This window comes from Nipponia nippon, unplaced genomic scaffold (assembly GCF_047370975.1).
Source record: "Nipponia nippon isolate SJK-2023a ecotype South Korea unplaced genomic scaffold, ASM4737097v1 scaffold_14, whole genome shotgun sequence".
Lineage (NCBI taxonomy): Eukaryota > Metazoa > Chordata > Aves > Pelecaniformes > Threskiornithidae > Nipponia > Nipponia nippon.
The window spans coordinates 4248264-4272773 of record NW_028262330.1 but is presented as its reverse complement, the minus strand read 5'-3'; the positions used below and the strand labels follow the sequence as shown (position 1 = coordinate 4272773).

Here is a 24510-nt window from a genome sequence, read left to right as displayed (position 1 = left end):
TAGCCGGTATGTGAACGAACTCAGTCCACTAGTTTGCATCTGTACATATTTTGGCCAACAGAGCAATTATGACATATCTTGGAGAAAATGACCCCCTAGGATTTCTCTACACGCACTTGCATAACCTATTGATCAGTGTTGTGCACCCCTTTGTACTTCAGCTACGGAGAACGTGAGCCCCATGAGATCAAGTTCTGGAAGCTCCAGGTTTCAGCTTGAGTCCCTGGCACTGTTTGTGTGAGAGGACCACAGGTAAAGTCTTCACGTGTGTATGGGCAGGTTTGTTTAGCTAAGCTGTCTGCTGAACAGAGCTCTCCAAAATCTGCTGAACAGAGCTCTCCAAAATTAAGAAAATATCACTATCATTAAAAAGAAACTTTTACATCACTGTAGGTGATCTTCTCCGAAAGCCCACTACCTACTATAAAACTCTTACAAAAACTCACCAAAACCCATTTATTATCTTTACTTGAAGCAAAAGAGTACACACATTTGTTTGTATACACTGTACGAAGCAGCAGAATCATGATCACTCTGAATGTTAAAGAATCTGTTGATTAAAACACCTTTCTTTGGTAATCTCCCTGTCCACTATTGGAGAAGGAGCTGGTAAGCCCTCAGAGGGCCCTCACTCTTTTATACTAAAAAGAGTATACCATAGAGTTGGTACCTACTTGATAATGCTTCTTTTGAACAAGAAATGCAGAGCATCAAATCTCAAATCAGATATTCAAGTGTTCACTCAGAATTTCAGGAATTCAAGCTAGCATCTCGGAAACAAATCTCTAAGAAAGCAACCCATACGCTCTGAATTTCTTAACATTTTGATATTTATTCAAGCACAAAGAGTGCTTCAAAAATACCTGACAAAGATGGAGGCATCTCTCCAAGAGGTTCGGGAAGAAAAACCTGTAAGGTGTGATTCATCTCATCACACACGCTCACAATTAGATGAGAGGAATTCCTCCCTGGGAGCTACACATACTGTCCGTGTTGCTTCTTTGCAAGCTTCTCTACGATAGAACTCAGTTTTACCTTTTAATACCTTGTAATATTGAACTAATTCTCATGATGAAATAAGGCAACATTTCAGTAGGTTTTCTTCATCAATTCGTATGCACATCCATTTTTCATGAGAAAAACAAGGTAAACACACAAATGCCAACCTGCTTGCACTTGTTCAAACTGCATGTAGAAAACAGATCCACAATTATGGGGAAAAATTTAAAAGTACCTCAAATATTTTATTCCTTAGCATGTTTTTAAATGCCTCACTGGAGATAAAGTGGTTTTAAAATATGAAGCTCAATTAAAAAAAAAAATAAAAATTGGCAGGATACTGTTAGTAGCATTTAAATTATTATCTTGATTAAATCTAAATTTACTTAAGAACAGTACTAGACTTGATATTGTTATTATTTGCCTAACAGAAACATAAATATGAAGGCCATTTTTACATAAATACAGAAGCACACAAATATATGGATAGTCTTTAAAGACAATATATCTGCGGTCCAGAAACTATTCCATGCTTTAATGCTTGAGATATGCCATTTGGACCTATGACCCACATACGCGTCTAGCTCCTATTTTTCCAGCCCAAAGATATCTGGATAAAGGACGACTCATACACTTCACATTACCCCCTTCACTACGCATCATTCCAGTTATTGAATAATACAAGACAAACAGTGACCTACTTTAGAAAAGCAGATGAAAAGAAAATGAAAACAAGACACATGACAACAGCAAGGAAACCATGGTAACTACAACAGGCGACTGCTTTTCTTACTTTATTTTGGCCAGAATGATCAGTGAGCTGAGCCTTCAGCTCTACAATTTCAGCTTCTAATAGGCGAATTACTTCTTCATAGTCCATCTCCATTCCACGCGCCTGCCTTTGTGCAGCTTCTGCAAGATGAATCCTACTTCGCAGGGCTCTCGTCTCTTCTACAGCTGCCTTGGCTTCCTATAGATGACAGAATTTAATGGAAAAGTTAAAACTCCAGCTAACAAAGTAGTACAGAGTCAGCTCAAAAGTACTGCAGTTGGCATTAGGGCTACCTTTTAGTATTTATGGTTAGATGGTTCAATTGCTAATTTTTAAGTGTATGATGTGCAAACAACAAAGAACAGATATTTACAGAGCGAGATAATGTTCCCAACAAATTAAATCACAAATTCTATGATTACTGTAAATCTAATTGAATGAAAGGTTTTATAGAAATGCACCTGGTGCTGTTAATCTGCCCCATCACTTCCGTACTAAAAAAGTACTTTAATGAGACGTTATTTCTTCATTTTATTATTATTGCCTGAATTCGCACTCAATTCAGAGTTCGCACATCATGTAGATGGACTTCTAATGCCAGTATTCAGTCCACACTCTTCTCAGAATAAGTGCTGGTTTTTATTTTTCTGCCTAGTTCCTGCTCTTAAATCATTATCCTGCATTATCACAGAAGAGCGTTACATAAAATTTATATCTAAATAATGCAAGGAAAGCAGGAAATTCAAAACGGTTAGCTTTTAATTCAACTAACGTGATCCCTAAACGTTGTAAAGTCTGATTTCAAGAATGATATTGCTCAGTTCATTTTACTAATGAGTATTAATTCAAGTTAACTTTGATTTGTAAATTTACAAAGTCAAACTACAGGTCTGGACAACAGATGAGTTTACACTAGGAAAAAACAAACAAACTGCTCATCAAAGATGTAGACATACAGGCTCACGGGCACCGAACCCAATAAACCATCCTTCCCCGTAGCCTTTTTATTCATCTGTGGAAAAAGTCACTTTACATGAATTTTCTGAATCCTTAAAGTTATAAGCTTTAAATATACAACTTGACAGAGCTAGAAATTTCTCAGCTAAGGATACTTAATTATTATAACTATATCCTGGTTGGGAATGGAACTAGATGGGAAACACATAGGTGTAGAGGAGAAACACCCTAGGAATCTATAATAAGTAGGAAATAACCTTCTAGAAACTAGGCTTGAAATCACTGTTTCTGAAAAACCTAAATGACCAAATCTTCCTATTTTTGTGGAAAAAATGTCATATAATACTTAAGAGGTGTCACAATATAAATGTCTACAGGTCAGTTAAGCTTACAAAAGCAGATTTATTTCTATTTCTTAACTTGGAAGAATTTGTTCTGTGCAACCAATACCCTTCAAGTCAGGTTTTCCTATACTTTGTCATAATGTTTTTTCTGTAAAATGATCTATCAATCTCAGTTTCAGATGACTTAACCTGTACACTGTTAGTCTTAATAAACAATATATATTTATTTCAGGCCATAAGCAAACTAATCTCAAGGACAGATATATAGGACATCCTCATATTTACAATGGTTTTGCAATATAATACTAATTTGAATGATTGCCAGGGACATTCTGGTCTCTTAGAAAATAAAGCATTAGACAAAGTAATCACATATGTAGCAAACAGCAACATCATTAGTGAGTACAGATGACATTAGTGTTATATAGTTTAGAAGTTTCTGTTATAGGTACACAACTGATAAGAGAGACATTTAAATACCCTTTAATTCGACAGCAAGTATAATGATTTTTATTTTTTTTCTCCTTTCGGAAGCACAAAGCATTAGATGAGCCTATTCTACATGATGATCACCTCCACCTGGGAACACAGGCTATCCAAAAGCTTATTGCTGCATGTCTTTCTGTTATTTGGCTGGCTGGTTTTACAGCTGCCTGTTTGCACAGCACTGAAAGCAGTGCAAGGGACCGCTACTGAAAGCGCTCATCGAAAGACCACCAGAACAATCCACCCCTCCTGCAAGCTGCTCATAGCAGTTCTTTTTCCTAGAAACAATTCAGAGAACACAGGGCCTTCTAAGAAGTTATGAATCTACAGAAGCAGAGGTCAAAATTACTGCCTCTGTAGAGGGCATTTTCTTGCCACTCTAAGAAAGAGTGTGACTCCACAGCAAGAAAAGCTGGGCCCTACTGATATGGAGGATGATTTGGTAGCCTTCAGTAGCAAAGGTGTCCTTCAGTCATAGGCTGAAGGTGGGAAAAAGACTCTTGGAGACAAAAGTGAAAAGATGCTCTGATGTTGTTTGAGTAATATAAATGAACACAGAGGCCTTGACAAAGGGTGGCATCTTAAAAATGCATATGTAGGAATTATTTAAATAAACTGACATCAGAAAAGTCATGGGAAAATTGCTATAATGAAAAGGGAAGTCTTCATTTTGAAATAAGACCTCCTTGAGGTAAAGGTTTCATCTCTTATCATGCAGAATCGCCTTTACTCCTCCATTGTTTTTTTTCAGAAACCCAATTGTTGAATATTAATTTCTCCATAATAGCAGACTAAGTATGGCCAGATTTCAACAGTGAAAGACCTAAAGGAATAATTAGTGAACAATGGATTCTTACATTACAATGAAACAATTATACACGCTACAACCGAATTAGCAGAATTTTCTGACAAACCAGAGCTGTTTGCTAGAGCAGGGAGGCACAAAGGGAACCGATACCATCAGGTTTCCCCGTTCTACAGTTACTGAAGCTGGCACTGCGGCGACATGGTGGGTTCTCGTACTTACGCAGGTAAGGGGCCCCCACCAGTGAAGAACAGATGGATTACAGCATGCTTCAGCAACATTTTCTCTTGTCCCATTCAACTGCTTGTATGAAAGAAGATGCAACAGAAATGGAATCTGCAGCTGCTAATATTTCATCTATATAAATGCCTGATGGGACCACTTGTCCTAATCTGGTATGAAGCCACTACAACAAATAAGAAACTGCAGGCTGGAGGAGAGAAACCGAATCCTTACAGAATCAATTTCAAGGTACAGGTTTCTTTCAAAGCCAGGTTCTATTTCTTCCTGGGATAAATTCAAGTGTCAGGAGAAGGTTTTATCCAAGTAATACTCCAGCCACCACAAACACTGGAACAAAGGTATTCTTTTAAACTACATGAAAAATTGTAGTTACAATTCAATGATGTTTATTCATTAATTTTACAAAAATTGTATCCTGAAAACATCCTTTAAAAGAACTCTGAGTATCTTTACTACATATTAAAATAAAAAAGCCAATGAAATAAAAATAAACCCAATATTTCTTTCAGGCAGGGTGAAATAAATGATATACCACTTCCAAAATAGAAGCCGCTCCAGTCCTAGTCTTCAAAGCACCTCTTTTCCCCTTAGAAAACATAAGCATAGAATAGCAAATCTTAGCCCTATGAAATACAAGTCCAGCAGTATGGAAACCCACAAACAGCATCCTATCTTTACGACCTTTCACATTTACTATGTTTAGCTGAGGTGCTTCAGCTGACAATAACTGCATAAAAAAAGCTCGAGTAAAGAAGAGATCATTGAGGTTGGTATGACCCAGGACTTTCAGGCAGCACAAAATACAGTCGAACTGGTCCAGGAAGACAGAAGACATCACTATAGATTTCACATTCATGGTGTTGACAAGACTTCAGGTACACAAAAGCGACTTTCTATGATGTTTTGTGCCAATTTCAGCTTCCATATGGTTTCAAGGAAGACCCAAAGATAGTGCTATATCACAATCTCAAAGTAAAAATATATAAATTACTATATTTTAATTGTCATAGACGAATACTAGGAAATAATTACTACTTCATTTCAAATTTAGCAATGTCTCTAACCTTAAAGAGTTTGTTTATCCTGTTAGCTACTGATTCAAGCAGGGTTTAATGAATTGGTACTAACAAAATATGTTCATTAACCAGAATATTTGTACGCCTGTCCTAATTAACCTGTAACCTCTGCCATTCACAATTAGTTGACAATGGAAATACCACGAAAGATACTCCAATATATGACTGGTAGCCTATATCCTCATTTAAAAACTTGTTTTTTTCAGGAAAGCAGTGATTTAAAAAAATTGTTTAAATTGTATTGCATTCAGAAGACCTTAAGCACATACTTAAGCTAGTTTGTTTGTTTACTTTACATTAGGGCTCAAGAATATCCTCATTAACTCATTTCACTAACTTCAGCTCAAGCAGGAATGCATCATCGTAACTTACATGGCAATTTGTACTGTAAGTAGCCTGTTTTTTTTAAACTTCGTATCTCAGTATCAACATTTTAAACTATGAATCTTAGTATCAACATTGGTTCTGAACTACAGAAATATATATAAAACACTTGAAAATGCACCAAGTATAAACAGAACTAAAATTTCCATTAAAAGCCTGCTTGTATCTCCTAAAATAGGTCACACAGCGCTGTAATTACATATAATTTATTTCTTCTCTTTCATTTCACTATATGGAACGCTTTCAACAGCAGTTACTTACAACACTTACTAGAAAATCATCCCCTGGAGGTTTGTGCTGCAAAGCTGACCTTCACCATCACATGACAGCACTTGAGAGAAAAATAAAGGTACGAGGACCTCGTGTGATAGAAAGTGGGCACTGATGCCACTTAAAACAGACGGGTTTAAACCATCCTTGTCCAAGTCTACCTTCCCCATGAGAGCAGGTATGTGAATCGCAACACTCGGATGCTGAGGACCTGAGGTCCATACTGTTTGCATTTTGGGGTTTGTGCTTTGTACTAGCTTTAGTCCAGACTGAAGGACTGAACATCTGCTCTAGTCTAGAGCAACAGATGGAACACCCCGTAGTGAATGGAAACCTAAAGTGCACTACTGGAACATACTTCCAGTTCAATTTTATCCAAAACCAGAATTCAATTTATTTCCCTGCTGTCCCACAGCGTACAGACAGCAACATCACAATGTTAATGGAAAAAAAATCTTTCAAATGGTTGTTTTATAGTCAAGCAATAAAAGCTGATAATGATGGCACTGAACAAATCTACATATACGAGCAAACACGTAAAAATAATCTTAATGTAACAGTACATGGAAATATTTTTAAACTGTATCTTGCATTTTTACATGACATCTGACGGAACAGATAGCCATGAGAAACCTACCAGGAATACATGTAGCAGTATGGGAGAGATGAAAGGTGGCCAGCTCATAAGAAGGAGAGAGCTGACAGGATGATGTCCAGTAGAAGCAGGAAACAGGAGAGTTACCTGCTTTTGAATCCAGGCTATAAATGTCGTAAGACTTACATATAATTGGATATTTCCTTTAAGAGACACAAGAAGGCTAAATTTCATAACGAACTCTGATTTCTTCTCTTATAGATAGATATGGAGACAGAAACAAGATATTCCTCACAAAACACTTGCTACCATTTTTTTTCCTGGTAAATATCAGGTAGAATTGTCAAGTGTGTGTATTTTTTCATACTTAAAACTCTGGTTGACATATAAAGTAGTTAACGTTATGACTGTAGATTAGGCACACTGTTGCCTAAGAACAGCAAAATCACTTCAAGAACACTTAAGACCAGAAGGTACTAGTACATTATTATCCAACTTACCTAATCCAGCTTGTCCTACCGTTCCTACCGCAATTCAACAGCAGAGAAGTATTATTGCTCTAAAAACTTAAGGACCAATATTCTCCAATTCTAATCAAAACCTCTGTAGTAACAAAAGAACCACTTTGTGTTGAAATCAGTGTGAAAGTATAGTCTATACGAGCATCAAGAGAGAAAGAAGTGCTCCCTTCTCCCTTCCACAAAAACCAGTAAAAATAAAAAAAGAGAATAATTATATTTTTAAGAAACTTCAACATACTTGCTTGACTATTTGTAGCTCTTCTGTTAACCGTTTCTGTAAATTCACAGATTCAGACAAGTTTTCCTGTTTAAAAAAAAAAAAAAGAAGAAATAATTAAAAGAAACTCTCTCTCTCTGAAAGAGACAGAGCTTTTATTCCTAAAACCCAACTAGCTCTTTCAAAACTTCAGGTAGCAATACTTAACTTCTATCAATGTATTTACTGCCTTCTGTACAACTACTATGCTTCTGGGCCACAACATATGTTAGTAATGTTGTATAATCAGAAACACACATATTAAAAACTTCTGGTGGAAATAATAAATAATCAACAGCTTTTATAAAACCTGTGACAAAACCAAATTTTAATCTCTAAAAGCTAGTTACTCAGAGAGTTCATTGATACTGTTTAAGTTTCATGAGTATCTGAGGATTATTTACTGAACATTTCTGTGATATATGTAAAATATACATTTTAACTCTTGTTACCTAGCCACCTAACAAATGAGCAGAATAAAGACATTTTTGTGGCTTTGACAGATCGCTGTACAACCTAATATTCACGTCAAGTTATTTTCAACATTACATGTTTGACCATTCTTTCACTCACCTACTTATACCAGAAGCCTGTAGGTGCACCACTTTCAGAAGGTTAAAAGTTCTAAGGAAGTTTAAAAAAAAAAGTGCTATAAAAGCATAAAGATTCTCATACTGAGTCAGATCAAGGGTATTTCTCACTCAGTATCAAGTATTTGACTGTAGATTGTTAAGGGAAGAGTATAAGAAATGAGGCAATTATAGATTGATCATTGCCAGTTCTCAACATCAGCAATTTAGGGACCTGTGGTAAGTGTTCACCACGACAATGTTCAATGTGAATCAGGTTCTTTCATTTCAGTACCAAGTTTTCAGAAGAAGAATCTTTGTGCACAGAACGAAGAACAGATCTTTGGGCACGTCAACCCATTGTTTTTGTAAACTATAGCAAGAAACAATTTTTTTGGACCAGGAGGCAATTTGTAGAATGGCCTGTATCCTGGGATCCATTTTCCACTCCCGTCCAAGAACAAGAGTTAGGTACGCTGAATACAGGACCAGATTTTTTTATCTTTTGGGTTGTCAAAAAAAGAAATTCAGGAGCATAGGACCGTGGTTGTAACCCAGGGTATTAAGAAACAATAAATATATTTGTTGCTTTATGTCTTATGTATTTTGTAATGTCTGTGAAAATAAGTACTAATTTTGAAAACAGATTAATTTATCCTCCGGTTCTGACTTCTTTCAACGGTATTAGAATATGCTCAGACACTGCGGTTACTAGGATCACACATTTCTAAATAAAATTGCTATGCAAATCAGTCACTTCTCCAAATTCACTTTTGTGAAATGTCTGCTTAGTCTCATTTCTCTGTGAATCAAATTAAAAAATGCATTAGTATTCAGTATAACAAATAAAATTCATTGTCTCCAGAAATATATTGTAAGCATACAATCGTCAAACATAATTAGGACTGTTTGCTCTGCCTTTTTAGTTATTCATCAAGAATCGCACATAAAATTCAAGAGAAAAACAGTAAATTACTATATACACTCAAAAAGAAATTAGTCTTTTGAATAATTTAAAGCAAATAAAAATTAAATATTACCTTTAATTTACTCATTTCTTTTAAAGCTTCATTTCTTTCTTTCTTAAGTCTTTCCATGTCATCCTCCAAAGAATCACGGGTTACAGACTGTGCGTATTTAAACATGTAAGCTTAGAATGTATTGCTAACTGTATCTTCCACAATCTTCAACATCTTATCTTAAAAGGTCTTGTTAATAAAATGAGAGGATAATCTTAATTTTAGAATAATTTAAGCCCCTGAAAATACTAAAAATGTTTAAGAAAATTGACCAACTTATCTTCCAAAGGAACAATTATTTTTCCTGTTAAAAAGGATTAATAAAATATTTTTGGAAGTACCAAGAATACAACACTAATAGCTGCTGTTGTCTTCAATATTTTAAATCATACATAATTTTATTTTAGTATTCCTATGCTGCAAATGCTCTAGTCACTGCTAGAATAAAGCGATTTTCACTGTAGCAGTAGTTCAAATCACTGGGCCCAACAACTGTTTATCACTCACACAGGTAGTAGCAATATGTATTCCATTAAGAGACCTCAGTAAATCACTGTTGTCCATACTTAGAACGAATCACAACATCATTACGTGAATTGCTTTCTGCAAAGTAGGTTGCTTCAAAAAGCTTCACAGAAACGTTATTTTAACTAACACCATGATATGGAGCTGTTCTAAACATCTGCCCAAGATTTGGAGTAATCTTACATGTAAGCTCTCCAATAATCTCCTCCCAACAGTTAAATACTGTATAGGCACATATTTTACCTGTGAATCCAGTAAGCTGGCAAGTTCATTGACCCCAAATGTTACAGATTTTTGGCCAGAATCTGTTGCATTCAATTGCATAGAGAACAGATTCTTCGAAACTTCAACAAAATCTAAAAAACAGCCCACAAGTTCAGTTTAGTAACAGTATGACTGGATGCGACACAACTACTAATATCGCAGTGTATGGCTACTCTTTTATAAATGAAGCGTCTGCCCACCATAAGCTTTCTAAAGGAAAATATGAAAATCAGACACACCTGTCTGAACAGAAACATTTGGTAAAGCTGGTAAGAGTACGAATAAAAGCGTTCAAAACAGGTCTTGGGATGAAATATCCCTGAATCAATTTGTGAAGGAGAAAAGAAAACGAAAGGTGGTGTGAAGTTCACCTTCAAAGTACCTGGTTAGAGATGCTCTACATTTGGTAGACCCCTCTGAAAAATTAAAAGAAATCTGCGCATCTGTTGTATACCTGGCTTTCCCAATGAACTGACCTTACTAGAGGAGACACACTGTCTCTGCAGGAAAAAACAAATTTTGTGCTAGCTCACAGCTCATAGTTTCCTTTGCAGGTCCTTTAAACCCCTGATAGAGACCTGGTAAAATTGATGGTGACCAAGTTTTAAATACAAACACCACAGAATTCTCAATCAACATGGCTTGGATTACCCATTTATTGTGAATGTATAAAAAAATATTCTGCTACAATACGACAGAAAAGTGGAAATATGAAGGTCAGTTTGTTTACACCACATAAAAATCTGATGGAAGATCCAGTATCTTTCTTGAGAAGGTACTTGAAAATCCAGTGTCTTTTTTGATGGTTAAGTACAAGAAATTGTTTTTCACATACGAGTGTTTGACACTGTTTTTCATAAACTTTAGGAAAAGTGAAATTGCCATCAGTTTTAGCATCAGAACTATCATATGTCTCACAATTTATGAGAAATATTCTTAAATTGTTAGTGTCACCTACCAAAATTGCCATAACCAACAGAAGCAACTCATTCCCATCAGAATTAGGTTTAGCAAGAAGAAGAATCATGATGGTCTCCATGCAAATCTCTTTCTATGTGCAATAGTTTAAATGTTCTTACTTCTCACAAACTAAACAAGTTAAATAATCCGTCAGTTTAGTTGGATCAAGAAGACTCTTCAACCATCGATACTCTCCCAAGTAATTTTTGGAACAATTACAGTACCCTATTGTCATGGCAAAAATTTAGGCATTTGTGAGCACAAAACCAAAACTTTCTCAAGGCTGCTCTTAATTAGATAAATTTGTGATTTGCTTTCCAATTACTTAGTTTCAGAATTCCAAGCTTATTTTTATACAGTAGAATAAGGTTCTTGCCTCAAAGTACCATTTTACTTGCAGTAGCAACCCAATACTGGCAGAAAATATATTAGTGGTTATTATCTATCATTTCTATATTCCTACATTTCATTATTTTCCATGGTAATTAAAAATTATTACCTCCAAAAGACACTGTTCCTTTAGAATCTTTCTGAAGTTGCTGCCTTAGGGCTTGCTGCTGTTCATCTGTGGGCTGAATCCCAAGATAATTCAATGCCTGGAAGGAGAAAACTTATTTTGGAGGAAAAAAAAAAAAAAAGAAAGGACGAGGGATAATGACTGCAGGGACACGGGGGAGTAATTAAAGAGCTATACTTCAAAGAGCCTTTGTATCACAGTACACTCTCACTGACAACACTTTTATTCCAGAGACACACTGTGACTTTTCCTTCTAATTGAGAGATGTTCAGATATTATTTAACCTTGAATACAGATGAGTGTAATAAGCAAACCCCTTTGTCCTTAATAACCGCCTTAAAAATCCTGAGGGATGTTCGGATTCCCAGAAGAGTTAATCAGTAATTAGATTAACAAAACCAGTAATTTGCCCAATATATAAAATGAAATATTGGCCTGCAACCTGAAAGAACTATCCAAATAGAAAATCTGGTGTATAATTTATACCTTGAAGTTTGTCAACCTAGAAATATGCTCCAGATGTTTTACATGCATCATGAAGGGGGAGAAAGGAAAACTGAAATGATTATAAGTATTTACCCTCTCCAGCTTTTCTGCTTTGAGACGAATAGTAGAGTTCTTTCCTTGCAGCTCACAATCAGCATTTTGGCTGGGGGCAATAACTAAGAAGAAAAAAAATAAAATTAAATAATGATACAGTTGTAACTATTTGCTTTGAAAAATTTGTTCTGCAGCTCTGCTCATCAAATGGATGCCAGCTAAATACCAATTTGCCACAAATAAATGTTAATATTTAGATTGACTTTTTTTTTTTAAAGGACATAACTGTAATAAACAAAAATTATGGGCATCAATCACTTAAAGTATTTTTTCACATCAAAAGTGACAAGTAGCAAATTAGCAGAAAGAAACCAGGAATAACTTTGAGCGATTCATCAAGCATATGGCTTATACTTGTGGTATTTTCTCTTCTCTCAGAGATACAGTTACTTTGGAAACAGAAGGGGAAACACACTTGTGAATTCCAAGAAAGACCTTCAAGACACACCCTCAGCATAATCAACAGTTCCCAAAAGCATATCTAGTGATCTAGAAAACACTGTGGAAAGAGAGAGAATGACCTGTTGCCAACTAAGGGCTGTGTGGAGGTAGCTTACGCTGAATTCCAGCAGGCTCCTCAGAATTTTTTCCTGGGGAGGAACTCTTTTCCAAGAACTACCATCCATTAAGCCATCATCCATCATCCCCTCCTCTCCAGCCCTTATAGTCAGAAATACAAGTTTGCATAATTTTATCTAGTTGCATTAATAACTTATGGTGCATCTATTTTATTTCCAACATATGCAAATGATTAAGCTGAGGAAAGGAAAAGAAGCTAGCAGTACTAAGCAGTCCATATGCAAGATTTCAGAATAATTGCCTTTTTTTTTTGGTGTGCGTGCTTAGTTTTAATGGAACTTGAGAAATGCAGTCACAGCTTTGTCAAGTCTCAGACACACCTGTGGATACAACACAAGCAGCAGCGACCTTTGGAAGCCTTTGATCACAGACAGGAGGCAAAAGGAGCAGTTAACTATCAATTTCTTTGAATTTTAGATGTACGTAAATAGAAAAAAAATCATCGACTTGTTTTTTGCAGAAGGAAATGGAATACTTGCTTGTATTCATTATTTATTAATATAATTTAGATCTTAATTCATTATTTCATTAACAGACTAGAGAGGTACTGAAACCAAAACCAGCATTTGAAAACTAAAGGATCTTGCAGTTTGAGATTCTGTCTAAAGGAAGAGAAGGAATTGCATAGAATTTTCTTTTTTTTTTTTTTTTAGTTTCACAGCATATCTGTTTCCAAGCTCAAAGTAATTTACATTCTCTTTATATGCCAAAAGCATAAACCAAAACATCTTGAAAATCTCTGACACTAACACCTCTCACAAGCTACATTAAATTCTGAAGACAGTGGGCTAGAACCTCAGCTGAATTGGCACACTTCCTTTCAGTGCAGAATGAAAAAGCCTTGTGTGTGAGTTTGTGCAAGAATTTCTCAAAATTATGCTGATTTTTCTTACAGCATTTAAAAAAATAATCTAAGAGCTACTTTAATTTTTCAAGGTTATCTTTGAAAGGTTGTCCTTGAAAAAGGGCAGCATGAGAGAAGTGGCAGCTTTGACTAAGGATGTGCTATTAAATAAGACTAAAATGAAAAATTACAAGAAACAGTACAAACTGGAGCTGCAAATATTTCTGCTTTCCACTCTACTAGCTGCATTATTCAGATATGTTAAGAAACTGTGGCCGCCTTGGTCTCTTGAAGCAACAATGAAGCTCCTGTGTATTGCATTATATTAACCAAGAGTCTTATATTCTGAATATATTAGAAAATAGCCTTTTGTCTTGTTCCTCTGATTTAGCTGTGATGTTTTTCATTATCAATATGAAAAAAGTGTGTGCTCATTAAACTCCAGGTGTATTTAACACTACAACCCTTCCAGTTTCAAAAGTTCACAGTCAGCTCACCCTTCAAGGAAGGAAGCCAACTGGTCAGATTTGCAATATGGAGACTGTTTCATTTAAAATGAGGATATCTAATATCGGTCATAATAAATGCAGGTACAATTTAAATAACACCAGTGGAGTGACATCTAGAATCAATCAGATCCTCTATGTTTGTCCTTCCTCTTCTCATTATATTAGACATCAAGCTGAGAAGCAAAGGTTATGCTTACTTACTACCGCCTGAAGAAAAAGAATATAGTTCAGGTCTTCATACGGAAATACAGCACAGAGTCAGTTATATTACTGTGCCAAGTGAGACTCTCGTGATTATGTCAGACTACTGCGTTTTCACTGTTTGTAAACACAGCGCATATTTGCTTCCCAAAGGAATTACAATTGTTCAGTTCAGATTTGGTTCTCACCGAATTCTACAACCGCTATTTTTCCTTAGTGTTGTTCTCAAAATATATATTTAGAGATATGATCAAAGTGACTATAGTCTTTGTCTGAATGTCATGACTCTCAAATAAAAATATACACGTATATATATTCTATTTGTTATTGATTGAAAAACTGCTAAAGAGCTCTGCCTGTTATTTCTGTCCTTCCAATATGCTGCCCTGATTAAAAAAAAAAAAAAAAAATAGTGCAAGCTGTATACATCTACAGAATTTCATCAAATCAAGACAGCACAGTTTCTATGGCAACCTAATCTTGATCTATATGTGAGTCTTCATTATCTGGTTTCTACTGAGTCTATTATCACTACTGCTGTATAGCACATGTTGTGATCACTCATTTTTGTTTGGTTTCAGCTGTTGTTAAAGACAATGTAGGTTACATTTGACAGAAGCTACTAAACAATCCATTGATCTTGGTCCTTTTTTTAGTACTACAAAAATAGTGCAATATTCCTTTTGTTAAAGAATATCAAGTCTCTCTATGTACTATTTTCTATACGACAGCTAGTGAAGAAAAAAAAGGTGGCAGGAAATTAAATCAGCATTTACCAGTGGCAGACACATCAGTAAGACTGCTGTCTAGAGAAGTAATTGGAGATTGCTCTCCCATCCCGACTCCAGTTTCCACCTATGAAAGAAAATCAAAAGTCATGAAATACCATTTCTAAAGCAGATCACAAGCCAAACTAAAAATACACGTTAACATAAAAGAGAGGAAGAGGAAGGAAGACCAGGGGAAGAAATAGGGCTGGACAGATCAACACAACCCTAGGAGAAAATGAAAGGCATGGGTGGTGGTGGTGAGAAGGAATGCCATTCAAAAACCTTAGAGCAGGGCCTTATCAAAGCCTTAGTTAGGTTTTGAATATCTTCACAGGTTAAGATAGCACAGCCTCTCTAGACAACCTGTTTCAATGTTTGTATCTCTAATAGGAAAGATAAACGGGCAAGAATTTTAAGTACAAGCATAAGAACAATTGAGAATCACTTGTTTTGACTTTGTGTTTGACATGGAACATTTTATTCTTCCTTGTTCAAAGACAATGCTTTATTTAGTCTTAAAAATGCGATACATAGAATTTTTTTTTTTTTAAATTGAAATAATAGAGTAGTTTTAAATCTTTCTTATAGTCAACATTATTTTTACACTAATGGTGAGCTGTATGAATTAAAACAACAATTATTGCTTAGCTGAAAGAAAGGGGGAAAACCCCACATTCTTCTAGGACTCTGATTTTTAAGCAAAAATCTCATCATCGTTGAGGAAGTGTAACTTGTGAGCTTGTACTGTACTCACACGTGTAGTAATCAGAGAGTAATGTATCTCTGAAATATATAACTACATATACCTGATTCTGAAACTTCACTCCCTAGAGAAACAATAAGGAGAACTTTGTATCTAAGAACAAGGTTAATGCTTATTTTATTTGATTTATTTTCTTACCACAAGTCAACTAATACTCTTATTCCTCTCATCAGTGTTGTCTACTCTACTGTTACACAACACGTCTTCCAAAAAAGTCTTGATATTCCTAAGAATTAATATTGTGCAGGAAAAAGAGCCAGTCATTCTCTTACTAGAATGGAAACTGAATTAAAATAACCCTCTACTGAAATTCCAATAGAATTAGGAAAAACAACCATTTGCTCACTTGATACTAGGAGGAGTAATAAGTATACTCACAGCATTTGGAGCGAACACCGAAACAAGCTTCCCATCAGGAGATGCAAGAGGACTAAGTACTGCAGCCTGTTGCTCTCCGTATGCTACAGAAGACGTTAAGAGACTGGAAGGACGTTGCAGATTCTCTGAATAACTGGGAATCTTTTTTTGTCTAATAAAAGCTATCTCCCAAAAACTTTCAAACCTAAAATTAAAATTTAAAAAGTTTCAACATATTGTATACTATACTGTTCAGAAGATTATACGCTGCTCTTGCAAAAATTACATTTTTCCAAACACACTGTGATTTTGGTTTTGGTTTTTTTTTTTTTTCCTAGAAGGATGTTCTATTCCCCATCATTAAAAAAGGCAAATAGTGTGGGTCTGGGGTTTGTTTTTTTTTCTTTTGAAGGGAATGAAAGTATCATAATTTTACAGGTCTAAAAGGTGCATTTGAGTCTTTTTCTACAAAATAATATTGCAATTGAATATTTAAAAACACTTAATATCCCTTACATTTTCTCTGAATGACATGATAAGACATTTCACAATCTGATCACAATCTGATCATAAATAGCGTATAATAAACAATTTTGGAGCGTTAGCTGTTTGACAGTAACAGATACCTTGTCTTTGTTCTGTTGATTATACTTTTTGCCTCTTCATAGGAGACACCAATCATTGACTCTCTGTTTATGGATACAAGCTGATCTCCAGGCTTCAATCGTCCATCCTAACATAAGAAATAAAAAACCAAACACGCAAATTTTATATTAATTGCTAACGCTATAGAAAGAACTGTATAATCACAGCACTTTAACACATTCCTCTGGATCTGTTAAGATAAGAAATATCAAGAATGGCCACACATTTTGCCTGACAATCTTCCAGAAATGAACAGCAGATCAAATGATCATTTAATCACCATGATAGCCGTCATTATAAAAGCTTCAGCAGACAGAACAGATCTCAGATATTGTGTAAAGAAGAAATTTGGACCCAGATGCATATTTGTGTTAAAAACAAACCAACCACAGAGAGTAATTTTTCCAGCAAGGAGTACCAACTTATCTGACTACAGGAAGCTTCCTTACTAATTAATTCAGCTGTGAGCTGGATTAATTTATATTTCAAAACCAAATGTTCTTGGCTATACATGGGACTCTTCAGGCACTTACTAGCCATATTAATCTTCATGGGAAAGCCAGATTAGTTTATTAGGAATTCACCAGTCAAAACCACGACAGAAATAATATTGTCAACTTTGTGCTTCTGTTGAATTCATTGCAAACTTTCTACCAACACAGGCACATATCACATTTCTGTAAGATGAGACTTTAAACATGCTAGGCTAGATTTCAAACAAAGATAAAGCTTTCTTTACTCACATTTTAAAAGAGACCTCAACAATTTAACTGAAAATTCATGTAATTCATCTACGGTTACAAAGCTAGTTGTGACATTTGTCTAATGTAATACACGTTAAATTACACATAACATGGCTGTGTTCTTCAGCTCTTAAGAAATTAATCACAGAATCAATATGACCATGTGAAACAAGCTGTGTACAGAAGATACATAGGCAATAAATAAAATACCTTTTCAAGACCAGCATAATTACACATATTTAATACGCACATACCCTAATTTTAGCTGTGTTATTTCAAACCTATGATAGCACTTTACTGCATGTTTTGTCACTTAGTGTTTTGGTTTTGATTAAAGAAAAAAGTTGTAGATCTATTATTTCGCTTGCATCCAGCCTATTAAAAGAAGATATCCATTTCAATATTGCCCTCATGTGGCAGAGATTTATAATATGCTCGCTACTTCGGTTTCTCAAAGAGGACAACCAAGATTGGGAAATTACCTGTAATATTGCTAATATTAAAACCTACTGCAAATCAATGTCTCGGTCTCAGTCTATCAATTATGTATGACAGGCTTTAAATTATATGTTTACAAGGAGAAAAATGTTTTAGAAGCCACAACAAAATAGGAGAAAACAAAACAAGAATGATTACCATTTATCTACTAAAAGAAGTCCTGGAGACCCATTGCATTTTTTCCTTCCATCTTGGCATTTTGGGATTAACCTTAATCTACAAAAATTCAGTCACAAATATTTATAGACTGTTTTGGGGCAAAACTCATTGCTCGTGAAATTAACTCGTACCCTCGTGCTTGGCAAGAGGCAAAAACTGGTTATCTACACATCAAAATAACCATAATAATTCAGGATGCATAAGGAGACACTTGGATAAACAGTTCTGTGTACTTGAACCAGACAGTTCTGTTATTTATTTATAAAAACTGACAAACCCTCTTGATTTACATATTGCATTTGTCATAAATGAAAACAGTCATCAGTACTGATTCATGCATTTTATTAGTCTGCACTATCAGAATATTTTTTATTCTAATTTGCCTACACAATGCTTTTCAACTGCAACGATGCATCTAAATTAAGTCCAAGGAAAAAATGATTTTTTGAATGTGCAAGGAAAAAAAAAAAAAAAGATGCAATCTGTAGCTCTGTCCCATCTGTGCTGATGGACCTCGCATCATGCAACCTCTTAAAGAAGTTGCTTTCTTACTTTCTCATATGTAAATTGGGGAATAAGATCCTTATTTATCCCAAATGAACTCATGAATAATTTTCATTATCATGTAACAATGCTATGGCGCAGTGAGACAATTCTGTTTAAAGAGAAAGCACGCAGAAACACAAACAAAATTTGTATTTAAAATATAACCGCATATATAAAATACTGAAGTAGGTACTAAATGAGGGCAAAAATACAGGTGGCCTGAAGGGGGAAGGAGGGAGGGGAAAAAAGGTCTTTACCTTATGACAGTCACCACCAGGGATAATTTCTTGAATATATACCAAAGGCCCTTCATTTCTGTTAATTCCTCCTACAATATTCAAACCTAGGCTTGTTCTTTTGCAAACAGAGATAATCTGAAATGCACTATCCCTACAAAGAGAAAGGAAAAAAGAGAAGTAAAATTACTTCGCAGAACTAGATACTCAATAAAGGCTGAAGTGATATAGTATTGTTACATTACTGATTTCACAAATATGCATTACAGCAACGAACAGAAATAGTGGACATTTAATCTCCATGTTCAAACATTACACCGCCTACTTACTACAAAATCAGCAACTTCAGTTGTTACTTCTAGCAATTACAGAAAGAACCGATATATTATTTTACAAGAATAAAAGCTCCTCTCTACTATATATCTTCAAGGCTTATGGGAGCACCTAGGTACACATAAACCAGAAGCATTAATTCATTAGGAGACACTAAGATCAAAAGTCAATCTGAGTAATCTACTTCTACCATGTAAACAATAAACAAATGAGAAAAATACCTTATTAAAACTGAAAGTTTGCAATATCAATGGCATTATAACTTACAGGATTTAAAAAAAAAAAAAAAAAAAAGTTGAACAGTTAGTGTTTAACCCAAAATTTTCCTGAGCAGCCACATACACCATTTTCTACAGCTCACACAAGAGAGTTACAGTCAGTTTCAGAAATTACTTTGCAAGCTTTGGGGATGGTGCTGGGACAGAATTATTTCTGCTGGCGGTCGTGGTATTATCCTTTGGATGCAACTGAGGACTCTGTGACCTTGAGGACGAGCCAGAAGAAGAGCTGTCTATAGATTTTGCTTAAAGAAAAGAAACAATGAAAAAAAGAAATAACACACATGTTTGGGAAAAAGCACAAAGCTTTAACTCATGTAAGTAAGTTCAGTGGGACTATTTTCACGTTAGAAAACAGACAAACTATAAGCAATCAAATAACCAAAAGAAAGCTTAAGTCTACACAACAAAGAATTGTGAGACATCAGAGTTCCAGCAGTAATTCTTTAAAACATAGCAAGTGATGATTTTTTTCAAACTGGGTGCAAAAATAATCTCAAGTGAATAATTGCTCACGCTATATAAAGACATCCTAATTAGGCAACGATTCCACGAGGATTAGAATTTATGGTATTCTAGCTCAAATTTTTATTAGTACTTTGAAATCTTATGGTACATTTAATCTACAAACACCAAATACTTTTCACATTATTCATTAATTAACATCGCTGAAAGCAGGTGGTAGTATATTTATTTTAAGAGTTGGGGAAACTGACACACAAATGCCTCAAGTTACATGTTTAGACTACAAACCAAATGTTAAAGTCTAAGTAAACGTGTGCTTTGCCTGACTTTCTGTCACTTCCTCCAATATACTCTCCCCCCAAATGAGAAGAGTTTTAAGTGCTAGCTTCTACTCCACCGAAGTACGATTCTTGTCCTACAGGATCATGTCAGGCTAGAAAGCAATCTCTCACCAGGTAACAGCTGTGTTGGAGAACTTCTTGCAGAACTGGTGTCACTGTGAGAGCCATACTTATCCATCAGGTCAAGAAATTCTTTCCTGTGGCAACAGAAAGATCCTCTCCATCAGGATGTGGCAGTAGTTTAAACGCACCTTTTGAAACCTGCTGCTGTTTCTACTGAACGATTACCCTTCCTCAGAGAAGGAAGCTCAACCTCAACTGAACCAGGAAAGCCCTGTCGAACGTTCAGAAGAGGCAAGAAAAAGATAATGTAATATGGAAGGATAAGGACGGAATAGCAACAGACCATGAATGAAATGGACTATTGGTAGAAAAGCTTAAGTATTACCTCTCTTTACCCTGCATTTCAAACTTTAAAAACTTGTAATTCAGGTCAACTACAGGTAATAAGACAGCGGTATTACTTAGGTCCAGAACACGTTATTGATATTAGAAGGAATCAGATAATATACCTTAGCATACTCACATTTTTAAAGAATGCTTTTAGTTCAGCTATTCTGAACAAGAACCCAGAAGAGACTCGCAAACAAAGCTGTGGCACCTCATTTTTGAGCACAGAAGAAATATTTATTAATTATTCAAGAATGAGTAAACCAGATGCAAATTCTTAACTTCTATTTAGCTTTCTCAGAAATTTGCAGTCTATCTCACCTGAGGTAAATATCGTTATATATTAAATACTGTATGTACTTGAGCTTTGCTTATCTTTTTCATTATATCTTTTTTAAAAAGCCCCAACAGATGAAATAAAGGGCAATTCTTGGTCAGGTGCACTGTTGAAAAAAATAATGATAAAAAATAAAAGCAGAAGTTCTTTGCAGAAATCAATCATATTATAACAAACTGGCAAAAAAGCAGCAAAGATGTACATCCTGTATTACATGCATTAAAGAGAAAACAAAAACTCTTGATTAATCTAATACTGAATGCAGCCTAATTTTTAAAAATGTTTCTAATCTGAGCTATGATTACCTCAGTGATAACAAATTAAAAAAATAAAAATAATCTAGAATGATATAAGCCAGAAACATCAGCAAATTAATATTACAGAATTAGAGAGAGCATAAATTAACTGATTGCAGGGAAGGTAATGCCCAAGTAATTCCAGTGACTGCAGAAGGTTGTCGGAATCTGCTGGATGCATAACTTTTTTAAAAAAATGACAAAATCTATTGAACTAATGCCAGACCCAGGGAACACACACAAACACAGCTAAGTATAAATCAAATAATCTTTTGGCACAGCAATGTACAGTCACAAGAAATTCATTCACAGGTGTCTGAGTGAGGGACGGTATGTGGTGGCAAATTCTGCACAAGCCATTAGGCATACCACCAGAACGGTAAAAGGACCGATGGATTTTAATTATTCAAGGAGTTTAGAGGAACTAGGTCAGTATGCTTTAGATAAAAGCAGATTAAGAGTGGACCTCACATATATCTAGGCAGTCTGAAAAAAGGAGGCATCAGAGGCCACAGAGTGATATAAATGTCTGTCAAATACACAAAATTAAAGGCGCAGAAAAAGAAAGCTTGAATCGGACAAGAGGCCAAAGGAATTTAGAGAAGATTCCTTTATGGAGAGATTACTCTGTAAGTGGAATATCCCAGGAAAGGCAAGTAACAGCAGATACTCTTGCAATGATTATCAAATATAGTTACACAACAGCCGTTTCCTCCAGAGATTTAAGTCAAAAGGGGATACAGACCTGGATCACAGCATTTCCGATGATTCTCTGCCAATGGTGGTTTATATGCTTAACTTTAGACAGCAAGGTTAAAGCAATGTTTAACATAAATGTCCTTATAATGGACCCATTTTGGACTACCTGCTGCAGTGAACAGTTTAACCTACTTATCCAAACTAATTCAAAGCTCATTAAAGATTGAAAAGCAAACTTCAGAGGGAAAACAATAACTAAATCTGCCTTTTTTCAGAAGGTAAGACCAGCTTAAATCATACAGTTCTGTGGTACTGTTGATCTAACGTATTCCTCATTTTTCATTATTTTAAAATATGAGAAGTGTTAAAAAAAAAAATATCACAGCAAATAGCTTTTAATGGTATTAGCTGGTAACATTTCAATCCTCTTCATTAAACTGAAATTGGCCTCAGCTTGCTATTTTAATTGATGCAAATAGTCTCAGAATGAATTGGTATCAAATACTACACAGAAAAACGTGACATCTGGTGCAATTTTGCGATTAAAACTAACCTGGAAGAAAAATACACGCAAGCCCGCCCACCCAACCTTAGATATAGTGTTGGCTTTTTATTAGCTTTGAGGTTAAAGCAATGTTTTATTTTTCTCTTACTTTGCTTCTTCATCTCTGGCAACTAGCAGAGACATGTGATTAGATGCTGATGCTGTTCGCAAGATGTCAACAGCCCTAGAAGGGGGAAAAAACAGCCAAATAAATATACCAGGGTGCTGTGAAGAAGTACATGGTGAGTAATGCTAACAGAGCAGGAAAATGAACAAATTCTTCATGTAGTTAATCATTTTGACTGCCAGATACAGAGAAAAAAGCTTGCCAGCAGCACAACCCAAATTAAGCACTGGAGAACTGAGCGAAAGACAGACCGTGCCTGGTGACAGGAATAAACTGGGATTGCCCTCTCTTTCCCTTCCCTTTTGTCCCCATCTCTCCTTGGTCCATCCTGCTGCCTTCCTGGATGTCCTTCAGGATTAACAGCCTACACCAGAGAAAAACTACCACTCAGGTATCCTTCATTGCTCAGGATTTCCCTCAGCAATATATACTGTAATTTTTCTTTGAATTTTAAATCTACGTCTCCAACATTAAGCTGCATCGATCTCTAGTGATCCAGCTACGGAAACCACCCAACATAACCTACAGACTTTTCTAAATAATTTCTCCGTCATTGTCCCATTACAATGATACTTGTTAGCTGCATCATTCACATTCACTGGTATTGAACCAACAGAGAGTTACAAAAATATTTTAACAGCTTAATATGTTTTAATGCTATTTTCACATACATTCTATAATTTACATCATTAAGAAACCAGCTTATTCTGCCATTATAAAAGCATATAAAGTCCTGTCATTTTTCCACAGTAGTTTTGCTGATTTATAGGATAAAGTAATTGCCAGTTGAACTCCAAGGACCTCAGTGAAGTTGCGTTTTTCAATCAGTGGTCGATAATGTCCAAAAAAACTCCACATAATATTCCAAGCTCTAATAAACATTTAGTAATCAGTACAAACATACCTTTCATTGGTTACTCCAATTAAGTTTTCTCCATTGACATCCAAAATTAGGTCGCCAGTGAGCAAACGGCCTGGTAATGAAATCAACAGTAATGCATGAATCAACAGGAAAATGGTGAACATATTCTATCACAGTAATAAACCAGGGCTTTTTCTTTCAGTTTTATGTCATCTAATGCAATAAACAGCCTTATGACTTTTAGCAGATTAGATTCTGATCCTAATTAAGTCAGGCTATTGTCATAAGACTAATTAAATATCAATCAGCCTTATTAACCACAGAATAGCTGCTGAAAATAAGTGTTATTTAGCTACTTGTATTATTTAGACATAGCACAAATATTTGTGGGACTGGAATTTACATTTCACAGTTGTGGAATTAACTTTCAGATGAATTTCACTTTTAACATACATGTAAGTTACCACGTATAAATATATCAATGTTTTATACATTAATAGAGACACCTAAAAGATTTTTTAGAACCAATTCTAATAACCTTCTGCAAATACCAAATTTAGGAACTATCACTTCTGAAGCATATTTAGATTATTTTAAATTATCATTCTGCACAAGACCAGATGGAATCTCAAAAAACCCCATATACAGACCTAGGACAGAAGTAGATTCTGTAACTTTATTATTGCAAACTCTGCCTAGTATAATTTGTTCTTTCCACGCTGAACATTTAAACCACCACTTAAAAAATTTAAAAAAAAAAAAAAAA

General features: G+C 35.2%; 1 protein-coding gene across 11 annotated transcripts in view; it reads right to left on the bottom strand.

Annotated features, from left to right (window-relative positions):
* Positions 1 to 24510, bottom strand: part of STXBP4 (syntaxin binding protein 4) — an 82654-nt gene that overhangs the window by 43180 nt on the left and 14964 nt on the right. For 10 of the 11 annotated variants that reach the window (XM_087750614.1, XM_087750620.1, XM_087750624.1 and 7 more), the window contains 14 exons: positions 23787 to 23856; positions 22865 to 22939; positions 20541 to 20626; positions 19739 to 19868; positions 19034 to 19166; positions 16812 to 16918; positions 16207 to 16390; positions 15072 to 15150; positions 12142 to 12224; positions 11545 to 11641; positions 10065 to 10177; positions 9318 to 9404; positions 7691 to 7756; positions 1793 to 1969 (listed from right to left, as the gene is read on the bottom strand). In XM_087750614.1, coding sequence (XP_087606740.1) covers positions 1793 to 1969; positions 7691 to 7756; positions 9318 to 9404; positions 10065 to 10177; positions 11545 to 11641; positions 12142 to 12224; positions 15072 to 15150; positions 16207 to 16390; positions 16812 to 16918; positions 19034 to 19166; positions 19739 to 19868; positions 20541 to 20626; positions 22865 to 22939; positions 23787 to 23856 — 1487 coding nt within the window. The remainder of the gene's footprint in view (positions 1 to 1792; positions 1970 to 7690; positions 7757 to 9317; positions 9405 to 10064; positions 10178 to 11544; positions 11642 to 12141; positions 12225 to 15071; positions 15151 to 16206; positions 16391 to 16811; positions 16919 to 19033; positions 19167 to 19738; positions 19869 to 20540; positions 20627 to 22864; positions 22940 to 23786; positions 23857 to 24510) is intronic. The other variant, XM_087750621.1, reaches the window with a different exon arrangement.